The sequence below is a fragment of the Lepidochelys kempii genome, chromosome 16 (assembly GCF_965140265.1).
Source record: "Lepidochelys kempii isolate rLepKem1 chromosome 16, rLepKem1.hap2, whole genome shotgun sequence".
Taxonomy (NCBI): Eukaryota; Metazoa; Chordata; order Testudines; family Cheloniidae; genus Lepidochelys; species Lepidochelys kempii.
Window position 1 is genome coordinate 20,702,843 of NC_133271.1, and position 12,060 is coordinate 20,714,902.

General features: G+C 46.7%; 1 protein-coding gene across 8 annotated transcripts in view; it reads right to left on the reverse strand.

The window, feature by feature from the left end:
- Positions 1–3,668: 3,668 nt before the first annotated feature.
- Positions 3,669–12,060, reverse strand: part of VAV2 (vav guanine nucleotide exchange factor 2) — a 326,398-nt gene continuing 318,006 nt past the window's right edge. For 3 of the 8 annotated variants that reach the window (XM_073313963.1, XM_073313961.1, XM_073313967.1), the window contains 5 exons: positions 11,765–11,852; positions 11,538–11,661; positions 9,817–9,903; positions 7,265–7,419; positions 5,424–5,557 (listed from right to left, as the gene is read on the reverse strand). In XM_073313963.1, coding sequence (XP_073170064.1) covers positions 5,513–5,557; positions 7,265–7,419; positions 9,817–9,903; positions 11,538–11,661; positions 11,765–11,852 — 499 coding nt within the window. In that variant the 3' untranslated portion in view covers positions 5,424–5,512. Of the gene's footprint in view, positions 5,558–7,264; positions 7,420–9,816; positions 9,904–11,537; positions 11,662–11,764; positions 11,853–12,060 lie in introns of those variants that run through there. The other 5 variants (XM_073313964.1, XM_073313962.1, XM_073313965.1 and 2 more) reach the window with 4 other exon arrangements.

Below are 12,060 nucleotides of genomic sequence, written 5' to 3' on the forward strand. Positions count from 1 at the left end.
TGGCAGGGAAAAAATCTATCAGCAAAATTACACTTTGTTTTTGTTGTGGGATTTACTTTGATGTACTGTAACTGAAAAAGATTGGGAAAACCTCATGCAAGAAGGGTTTCTAAGTAGCAGCTAAAGTTTCTATTCCAGCATTACAAGCTACTCCAAATGATTTCCAAATTCCGAGCTAGAAACTATTCCATAAACAAACTTTTTATCTTACATTCCCTCCACCCGCCCCCTCTATCTCAATTAGTGCAGTGCAAAGGAAAAAAATCAAGGAATTTACATATTATTTTCCAACCTAGCCCATTACAATTTCGAATGTTTTGCAATGAACTAAAATATATATACAATTTTCTCGCCATCATAAAAAACATTTCCGCTTCTTATTCACAGATATATATCGTGGCAATTGGCTGAATAATTAATTACAAACAAGAAGAATCTTTTATAACAAGTTTCTTACAACAGTAAACACGAGAGAGAGGGAGAGAGAGAGAGATTTTCTGAGGAATTGTTCATTTTTGCTGAGAGTGAGGAGGGGGAGCCATTCCTGGTTACAGACAGATACCATACAGTGTCTATTACATGGTTTGGTAACAGGCAAAGATAACTACACATGCTACATGAGAGAACGAATAAGGCTCCAGTGATATGGGGTGCATGCTTTTTTATAGGGGTTAACTGTCCACAGTCCCTCACAACATAATGTTTTTTAACAACAGAAATTTTAAACAACAGATTCAGCTAAGGCTTAAGTCTGAGGTATAAATGAACCATCTTTCCATATGAGGAGAGATTAATAAGACTGGGACTTTTCAGCTTGGAGAAGAGATGACTAAGGGGGGATATGATAGTGGTGTATAAAATCATGGCTAATGTGAAGAAAGTAAATAAGGAAGTGTTATTTACTCCTTCTCATAACACAAGAACTAGGGATCACCAAACAAAATTAATAGGCAGCAGGTTTAAAACAAACAAAGGGAAGTATTTCTTCTCACAACTCACAGTCCACCTGTGGAACTCCTTGCCAGGGGATGTTGTGAAGGCCAAGACTGTAACAAAGGGTTCAAAAAAAAAAAAAAAAAAAAGGTAAATTCATGGAGGATAGGTCCACCAATGGTTGTTAGCCAGGAAGAGCAGGGATACACGTAGCCTCTGTTTACCAGAAGCTGGGAATGGGCGAGAGGGTATGGATCACTTGATGATTACCTGTTCTGTTCATTCCCTCAGGGGCACCTGGCACATTGGCCACAGTCGGAAGACAGGATACTGGGCCAAATGGACCTTTGGTCTGATCCAGTATTGCTATTCTTATGTTCTTATCATGAATTTTCTTCTCTTTATCCATTTTTTGTTGGGTCTTCTGGACCCAAATTCTGCCCTCAAATGCTAGAGAAGGTCCTTTGGTCTACATTTTCAAAAGCAATTAGTAATTTTTGGGTGCCTAACTTGCGACATCTTAAAGACTTTTCTTCCCCCCAGAGAGCAGATACTCAGCAGTTACTGGAAATCAGGCCCCTTGAAGTCATCTCAAGATGGACAACCAAAATCATCAGTGAGCCTTGAGAAGCTTGGCCTATAGTATCGGATTCTCACATGGATGTGGGTGCCCAGCTCCCAATTCCCTTTCAGTGGGAGCTAAGCCTGCAACTTCCCTTATGGCTTGTCTACATGGGGACACTCAGGAAAATTAATCTGAATTAACTAAGGGTGTGAATTTACATTGGATTAGTTAAACTGCATTAAGCCCTGATTTTAAAATCATTTAGAATTAAAGTGTCCTTAGCTGAATTCAAACTTAATTTCCAAAGTGAAGTAAACTGATCTGAATTAAGGCCACTTTACTTCTGAATAAGAGCATCCACAAAAGGATTTAATGCAGTTTATCTAATCCACTTTAAAAATTAATTCAAATTAGTTTTCCTGAGTGTCCCCATGTACACAAACCCTTAGTCTCCTTTTAGCTTCCTTCTCCAAAGCTCTGCCTCATTTCTTTTCAATACTGGCAGGCTGAGATGACAAAAGTCAAAAGGTACAGAGGTCATGGACAATCAAGAAGACTGAACTGAAATAGACAATAGCCTTTAACACAACCACAAGACATCTGACTGCTCTGTTCTTTCCAGCACTCTGCAGAGCAAAATGGGTAAGAGGAACTGCCCCTGGGTTGTGTGCAAATTGCAACGACCACCTGACCACAAGCATGTTTAGACACTGGCATTTGAGCAGCAGGCACCCGGTTTGGTCAGTCATCGTTTAATATGTGTACAGTTAAACTAAAATATTTTCTAATCAATATAGCGCAACGTGAATGTTTCACTGGTGGCTTTGGCACGAGGAAGAATGAGCAACCAGGTAGCTCACGCTGATTGAGACAGAACACAGGAAAACATAAAACCCCAACTTCAAAACAAGCAGCAAAATTATTCAGCTCGCACCTTGTCACTAAACAGCAATTTACCTTCAAAGGTCATTTGTTTTCCTTTTCACTCAGTGCACAGAATTCTCCTTTTGACTTTAGTATCCCAATCTGGCAGCAACAATCCCGCTATTATTCCACAGATTATACCTGGAGCATTTGCAGAACGCCTAGATATCGTTTATTTGTCCATCGTAAGATGCGTGACTGCAGTTCTCTAAAGGCAAGAAGCCGTGGTCACTAAGGTTGGTGTCCATTATGCCAGTGCAAATCTAGAGTTCCTCTGGATTTACATCAGTGAAAATGAGAGCAGAATCTGGCCCAAAGCCCAGTAGCAAAGTTTCAAAGCGGTCAGGCTGCTGAAAAACATGAGAGATGGGAGCAACGACCCAAAAGTGCACTGAGGGCATGTCTACACTAGAAACTTAAGTCGACCTATCTTAGGTGGTGGGGGGTGGAGGAGGGCTGAGAGCCTGGGATCTCGGCCCCACATGCAGCTTCCCGCTGGGAACGTGGCTGCCCAGTGGGAGCTGTGAATTTAACAAGCATGACAGCCAACAGCCGATATAAGTAATGCAGTGTCTACACAGACACTGTGTCACCCTAACTACACCGACATAAGCCCTAAGCCTCTCTGATGGACGTGGAGTTACGATGTGAGTATAGTCAGACACTTACATCGACGGCAGCAAGGCTGTAGAGCAGGGGCGGGCAAAATTTTTGGCCTGAGGGCCGCATTGGGTTTTGGAAATTGTATGGAGGGCTGGTTAGGGCCCGGCCCCCACCTCCTATCTGCCCCCCGCCCCGCGACTCCTGCCCCATCCAACCCCCCCTGTTCCCTGACCGCCCCCCGGGACCCCTGCCCCCTCCACGACCCCTGCTCCCTCTCCCCTGACTGCCCCCGGACTACCGCCCCTAACTGCCCCCTGCTGCCCCATCCAACCCCTCCTCTCGTTCCTGACTGCCCACCCTAGGACCCCTGCCCCATCCAACCACCCCTTCTCCCTGACCGCCCCTGCACCCCTCGCCCCTAACTGCCCACCACCACCCCATTCAACCCCCCCGCTCCCTGTCCCCTGACTGCCCCCTGCAGCCCCATCCAACCCCCCCTCCTTCCTGACTGCCCCCCGGGACCCCTGCCCCCATTCAACCCCCTGTTCCTGCCCCAACCCCTATCCACACCCCCGCCCTCTGACCACCATCCCGAACTCCCCTGCCCTCTATCCAACCCCCCACCCACCCCGCTCCCTGCCCCCTTACCGTGCTGCCTGGAGCACCAGGGGCTGGCGCCGGGCCACGCCACCTCCGCCACCACCACCGTGCAGCCCAGAGCACCTGCCCCAGGAGCTCCCGGCCCCACTGCCCAGAGCATTGCACCGGTGGAGGAGCGAGGTGAGGCTGCGGGGGAGGGACAGCGGGGGAGGGGCCGGGGGCGAGCCTCCTGGGGCAGGAGCTCAGGGGCCAGGGAGGAGGGTCCCGTGGGCCGGATGTGGCCCGCGGGCCGTAGTTTGCCCACCTCTGCTGTAGTGTGTCCACCGACACAATTAGGCGGAGGTAAGCTGCCTTAGGTCGACCTAACTCTGTAGCCTCATTTAAAGCAACGGGAGGAGAATTTCTGGGGCTTGAAAGTGGGGGAAGGGGGAGCTGTTCCTTGTGGTGGATGCATCATGTTTGTTTTAAATAGTGCACTTTGGAAGGAAATGCTACTCTGGTGAGCAAAGGGCAGCACCTGGCACCGGTCACTTGAAATTGACTCCATCGGACAATTCTGCCTATCCCATAAAATGGACACAATTTGGAAAGCAAGAGACCCAGGAGTACGTTATTCAGAACAGTGCAATGATGAAAAAGACACAGCGAGGGGGCAACACAGAATTCTTCCGCCTTGGCTCTGGGGGTGACAGGGGAGAACAGGTGGGAAGACTTGGTGCTGGTGGATGGGCAATGAGACCCTTTTTCCACATATTTTTAGATAATGAGGGATTCAGCCTGCAGTCGTTACTCAGGTGAGGTCGATGAGGCGGTTGATGAGGCAGATGCATAGAATGGCTACAGGAACGGCCATTAGTCTGGCGAGGGCTTCTGCATTCTTGTTAAGCACAGGACAGGTACGCGGTGACTGGTGCACACGCTGAAGCAGACGATGCACATCTGGAGCTATTACCGTATGTGCCCCCCAGCACGTCAATGGCTTCCAAACACTCTTCCCAGGGAGGGCACATTCTGCAGCCCCCGAACGCCGCCAGACATACCGACACAGGTGGGGCCGTTCAGGCAAAGGGCTGTCCCTTCTGCCCTGGGTGAATCTCGTGGGACCAAAGCTAGCCCGAGAGAACGGACCCACGTTGCAAAATTGGAAGTCTCTCATGTCGTCCAGGACTGGCTGTATCGAGAGTTTGACTTCACGCCCGTCTCTCTCTCTCAAAAACTCATTCCTACAACAGGGTATCTTACAGAGCTCACGGAGAGAGGCCTCCTCACCACGCCTCTGCTCTGCTCCCCAAATCACCTCAGGAGGGCAGCAGAGTTGGGCTCTGCTGTCGAACACGCCGACTTGACAAGAAAAATCGTTATCCAGAGGGGTCCATTCAAGCAGCAGGGGGAGAGAGCAGGGTGGGGTGAGATCACCTCTTCTGTGACTCTGGGGCTGGCTTGCTCCTTCTCAGTAGAAATCTGAAATGCTCCCTCCACTTTCAGTCAGGGTGAGACTTTGGCCCCAGCCTCCCTTGAGCCCCAGGGTGGCTTTTGAAACACCCTCCATGAAATGGGTTTGGATGGCGGAGTTGTCCTGCTCAGGCAAGGCTGTTGAGCATGATCTTCCCAGGACACTCCTGCTGCTGTTACAGACAAATGTTACCTTATAGACTCTCTCTCTTACACAGAAGTAACACAACCCAGGACTGAGAGCCAGTGGCACCCCCTGACGCGCGCACACACTTTACAGAGGACTGATTGTAAAACAATTCACAATGGACTTGTTAATACTGGAGGATTTTTGATTGTGTTTCACTCAGAGCCCTGGGCGTTGGGACCACTCTGCACAATCTGCAGCGGCTTTTACTGGGCGCTCGGCGATGTCGGCCAGAGATCCAGTCCTCCTTACACTCCCTCCTCCTCCACGTAGGTCGAAGGAAACCAGCCAATCTGCAGCAGAAAAGGAACAATGAGCAGAACTCCTTGGGCATGGATATGCAAAGAGACCCACCCAAACTGAGCAGAGAGACATTTTCCTCATAGAATGGGCTCCATCATCCCACCATTTATGTTGCCCCAGAAGTCTGGTACTATATCCGTAGAGCTGACACATATACAATATCTTGCTCCCAGCTACGTGGGACTGAGACTTTAGTCTGGGTGGAAGAGCACTTGGTTCTCCAGCAGGGTCCAATAATGAGAATATGGGACAGAGTCAGACTAGGTTCTAGTCCTGACTATGCTACTGATTCTGGCTGTATACAACCTGGGGCAAGTCATTTATCCACTGTGCCTCAGTTTCCCCCATTACTAAAAAAGGAATAACAAACCTCCCCGTCGGAGGGCTGCTATGTGGATTAACTCAATAGTGTCTGCAAAGTCTGACAGGAGGCACTGTAGAAAGACAGTGCATTATTGTGATCAGCATCATTAGACTGTGGAGTAATCTCCCTGGGGACACCATCGCTTGTACCCAGTACAATTGCTAATGTCTATGATTCTGAGCCATGGACTTTCAGAGCCATTCTTGTGTCAGTTCCCAGCATAAAGCCAAAAGGAGGATCAGATTCCGATGCCTGCTGTGTCTGTGAGACTGGCCCTCATGCCGTTCCCGGCCCCTGTGCTGCTCTAAATTTACAAATCGTTGCCAGGTGCTGTGCTTTTGAAGGCTGGACTCGTGGGGATAATTTTACAGCATTGGCCAAGGACTACCTCTACCAGAAGGAGGAATGGCATGCTGCTAGATTGCATGGCAAAGGGAAGCAGGGCAGAGAAGTCCATTGCTTTCCCAGGCAGGAATCCAACTGCGGAGCTGCAACCCTGGTTTCTTGAAGTCTTTTCCATGTGTCCAGCCTTTAGCTGGTGCACAATTCTCTCTTACTAAAGGCGTGTAGAGAACATACGCTGCACCCATCCTAGCACAGGTAGACGGGAAGGAGAGACATGCCAAAACCTTAGGGTACATACCTCACACAGCTCTCTACATGCCCAAGCCACGTCTCCCAGGGTCTACATTGCTCTTTTTACAAGGGTGGTGTCCCACTCCCTCCTTTCCTCCAGCAGGAAAGGCTCCAGCCGCGGGGAAAGGCTCTGGCAGGGGTAGGCAGCGGGGAAAGGCATCCAGCAGTGATGAGTCCCCCCCCCCGGCCAGAGCCTTTTTCTGCCACACATAGCTACACGCTGCAGTGTGGACGCAGCCTGCTTTTCACTGCAGCATGTACCTGTACATACAAGACACGCTGCCGACAGTGTAGACAAGGCCTAAGCTGAAACTGGGTTTCATACAGGGTTGTCCATAAGGCAGTGTGGTCTGGAGGAACAAGCACAAAACTGGGACTCGGGAAGTCCTGGGTTCTAATCTCACTGCTGTCACCTATTCATTTCAACACCTTTGTCAAGTCACTTTCCTTGTCTCGGTTTTCCCCATCTGTAAAATGGGGCTAATACTTACTCTTCCACCTCCTGAGTTTAAAAACAGGGGAAAGGCAAAGCTTCCCTCGCCCTCCTCCCTTTTTTTTTAAAAATAAAATTAGATTTTAATTTGGAAAATTCTGACCCGCTCTATTAGCCAATCCACATCTAAACACACCTGCTATTCTAAAAAGGCAAAGTAGCATTATTTAAATATAAAAGAACCCTCATCTTGCCATCACTTACTCTTCCATTTGTTTCTCCCTTCCACCATCCCTGGTCCCCGCCTATCCTGCTGTAGATTTTCACCACGTCGCCCTCTCGCAAAGAGAGCTCTCGCATGTCCCGTGCGGCGAAGTTGTAGCGTGCCACGGCCGTCCCTATGACTGGAGGCGTGACCACTGCGGGTGGACAACGAAAGGGAATTAAATGTCTGCACTGTCATGCGAGATCATCTGAAGCCTGGGAAAAGCTAGACTGTGTTCAACCTGGGTTTTTACCAGAGTCCTCATTTCCCTTGCAAGATCAGGGCAGAAAACAGCTCTGTGGACTAAGACAGTCAATTAGATATTGAGGTGGCTTTATTTTAATCCTTCAGCCATGTGTGAATTGGAATTGCATGGTTATATCAGATTTCCAAGGCTGGGTTTTCCATTATCAACATCTCATTGGTCTCATAATGGGTCTCAATCAGTTGCATCACCCCTCTAGTCATTGGATATAAAACTTTGAAGGACACCCAGGAAAGGGACTATCTACTGTGCATGTGTGTGTGTGTGTGTATATTATATATATATAATCTCATTGTCAGGTGTTGCTACAGGTGACTGGGTCAAGGGGGAAGGGAGATAAAAGCAAAGGTTTTATAAAAATAAAGGGAACAAGAAAAATCTATTTCAAAGTTATCCCCATCTCTAGTTGTTGCTTTACTGCTCTGACATCTAATGGGTCACTTCGTTTAAGGGAGATTCTACAAAGCAATTTATATTTAAACGACCTCTTTATTAGCTGTTGGGATTAGCCCCAATGGCAGATTCTCTCAATGGCACTGAGATAAGGAACCTGTAAATTGCAATACAAGGACTGACCACCTAGGGTGGTGTTTTGGGACAGCGCCCAAAATAGGTGCTTTGGTGAAAAGGCCCCTTTTTGGGACACAGTTTTTCAACAATATCCTAGCAAATGGGAATTTCTTCCTGATCCTAGCTCATAATCAGTTTGTAGACCACACACTTCAGAGCACAACGTCAGCAGAACTGCAGATGCTATTCTTATTAACAGACATCGCTAACCCTTTTTTAGAAACTGTACTAATATAGTTAGTTCAGAAGGACCAGAAACTGGTCATCAATTTACAGCATGCAAGTGGCATTCCATTACTAACATCTTCCCCGGGATTAGGAATTGAACAGTACTCGATTGTAGCAAAAGGTGCAGACCTCAGTTGTGTCAGGCCACGAAGAGGGGGGTTATCTCCTTTAGCACACAGGTTGCAAAGGCGATATGGAAAACGTACCACCTGCATTTTCTGCAATATTGTCCTGCAGGTTATACAGACAGAGAGAGTCAGGGGGTTTAAATGATGGGAAGGGACATGGTTATAGCAGTGATCATGCTCTCAGAGTCACAGGCAAACAAAGGGGCAAAAAGGTGTTTAAGTTTACAAAAAAAATTTTTTTGCTGCTGTTTGTTTCTATGAAACTGTCCTTTAGTCTTAAGGACTTTTCAGTTTCAAAACTGTTTACAATTTTAAATGTTTTGCAAACCGAGGTTAAACTGGGTTTGGAGGAGGAAGCTTTGCCCAGGTTTTCAGCGCTCAGGATGTAAGGAGATGTGGATGGCAACAGACAATTAACACATAGAAAATACATTTACTGCAGGGCTCATTTGGCCTAGTAAGAGTGCCAGGCTGGAGAACAGAGTGTGATAGATGAAAGCTTTGAACTCTTTCACCAGAAGCGTGCTCAGAGCTGATTTTTTGGTATCAATTTCATTCACTTGCAGGTTTCAGATTTCACAGGAAAGCTCTTGGGAGAAGGAATCTTTCTTTTAAAGTTATGTAACCAAGCACGGCAGGAATAAGACGTAATTTTCACTGTCCACGCTAATGAAAATGCAAAAAGTTAAAAGGCATAAACAGCGAGAAGCAATTGGGTTCTAAACGCCTTTTTCACTTCTGACCATTTAAGGTGTCGCTGGTACCAAAGGAGAAGGAAGATGCTTGTTTGATGCACGTTGGAGTTGAATATTGTTCCAACATTTTATAGGGGATTCCATCACTTTTTGACATCATGGACTCCCAGCTGCCCTAATTATGACACTACTGAGCATGCTCGGACATTAGAGCTCAAAAACGGCTGGAAATGAATGTTCTATTATTATAGCAAGGAAAACAACAGTCTTTAAAATGGTGTGATGCCAATGTTCCATTCTACGAGAGACACAGGAAACACGGTCAAGCTTGAAGTATATCATGAGATCCCAACCCACTAGATTTAGATTTCTTTTTTCTGCCCCCATCCCTTTTCTCAATATTTAATTCACTGTGTTTTCCTATTTGGTTTCTTGCATTTTTCGGGTTACCAGATTCTGCCCCCAGCTGACAAACCCAAGGAGGGCCAATACTTTAGCTGGATTTTTTATATAGATGGGGAGGGACAGCAGGGGGTGGATCCCACTGCGGATGGCTTTCAAGCTGATACCATTTGTGTCCTGTCAAAAAGCAGGCAGAGGCCGTGCTGCCCTAGGGATGGCCAGTAGATGGTGCTCTCTTCTCTAGAACCGAAGGGGCTATATACCTGACCAGAAAGGAGCGGAGGGATTCGGAGAAGAAAAGTTGAGGCCCTGAGGACTGAGAAAAGAAAAGTTGTAGGAAGCGCAGGAAGCTGCAAAGAGGTTAGAAACAGAGGCAGAAGAACAAGAATTAAAAAGGAAATTAAAAATCCATAGTGCAGAAGCAGGTTGCAAAAAAGAAAACCCTAAGCATGCAGCAGTTCTGGTTCAGGAGCCTCCACTGTGGCTAAATTAAGGCAGGAAAAGCTCTGGGAGGACGTAGGATACATCTGCATAGTCAGACTACAATGGGCCAGATTCTCCTCCTGCTTACACGGGTGTAAATCAGGAGTGAGTCCATTGAAGTCAGTGGGCCCAATTCTCCTCTTGCATTCACTGGTGTAAATTGGGAGCAACTTGCCATTGAAGAAAAATGGACAGAGCCGGTTAAACATATTTGGTTGGGGAAAAAAAAAAAGTTTTTTTGATGGAAAATGCCTTTTTAACCCAAATGAAAACGTTCACGAGCAAAATTCATTTTTGGTTGAAATGTTTTGGTTTTCAAAGGCAAAAAGTGTTAAATTAAAAAAAAAAGTTAGTTTTTTGGGTAAAAATATCCACTCTTCCCCTCTTTTTTCGGGGGGGGGGGGGGGGAGTAAGAGAAAAACGATTTTTTAATCACCAAAATGAAACTTTTAAAAAAAAAAAAACATTTTGGAAAAAATGGAGAATTTTTTTTTCCCCAAGTCTTCAATCAAAAAATAAAATATTTCACAGGAATTTTCTATTGTAATTTAAAGGTTCATTTGTTTAGGAATTTTTCACACAGTATATTTACCATGTTTTTGACTAGGTCTAACAAATCCTAGGGGTATCAACCGGCATAAGTGACACCAGAATCAGGGCCAGTAAAACTGACATATGGATGCTTGTACAGATAGAGAAGCGAAAACCTTGTGTGTCTCAGAGGTGAAGCAAGTTCTTCTCTTCATGCCGATTGGCTTCAGTCCTTTTATATTTATTTATTTAGAGCAAAGGACTTGAAATTTCTCACACTGCAGCTGTTGACCTCAGAGATGTTTTGACACAGGACAATTACACGCTTTATAGTAATATGGGCCTGATCCTGCCACATGCTAAGCACTCTCCACTCCTCACCTCAGCTTACGCGTGCTTTTTATCTTGCAAAACTGTGGCCAGATCATTATCCTAAAGGGTTTGGAAAAACGGTGGAGAGATGACTCACTGGAACTCCTTCCCCCACAAAAGAGTCACAGACAATAAAGGAATCATGTTTGAAACAAGAAATCAAAAGCAGTTAACAAAGACCAAAGAGAAACCCCCCAGCTGGGCTTTCCTAGGAGCCTGGCCTTCTTAAAGGCAAACTCCCCACAAATGCCTCCCATGCAACCAATCCAAGAGCCCTTCCTCTCAGCATCCAGGGGGGAGAGATGGACGTTGAGCTTGCACTCATGCACTTGACAAGGAACCTGGCTAGTTCAGACTCAGGGTCATGGGTTCAAATCCCATACTGGGCACATTTCTTTCCAGAGGTCAGGCTAAATGATCTCACAGTCCCTTCTGGCCTTAAAGCCTATGCACCCCCTTTGTTCACTGGGAGACCAGATAGAGCTCCTACATCTATCACACAGGTATTTCTTAAAAGGGGAACCAGAGGGGTGGCTGTCCATGAAATATCTGGGCTGTTGTAGATGCAATTCACCATCCTAGGTACGCTGGGTTTTACCTGGGGAGCGAGTGAAGGATCTGGAGGTAGAACGTTCTCGGGATTTATATGGATATTTTAATGTTGTATCCAGCTGTTTAAAGCTCTCCTTCAGAGAGTGGGCCTGGTAGTATTCGACCAATTCCTAGAGAGAACACACCGAGTACATGTGATCACCGACAGGGCTAAGCGTGGCTCCGGAAAAGCAAGTCACGCGCACAGTGAGAAAAGCAGATTCAAAAACGTACCAAAAGGCTTTCAAATTTTTTGGCTTCTGTGATGTGAATCCAGTTGTCTTTCTCCACCACCTTAATGTGCTTGACTTCCTCGTTAAACCTGTGACAACAATCGCAGCCGGCACTTCAGAAACACTCCGACCCTTATCTGTCAGCTTCTGTCCTGCCATGTATTAGCATGTAGCACTCTGCCTCCCCCCAACGCTCTGTGACCATCACCCGCGTGGCTCAACCCCCCGGCAGGTGCATCAGCCTTATCCCTTTCCCAGATGGCGAATCGAAAGCACAGGTGTTCAGTGACCAAGGGA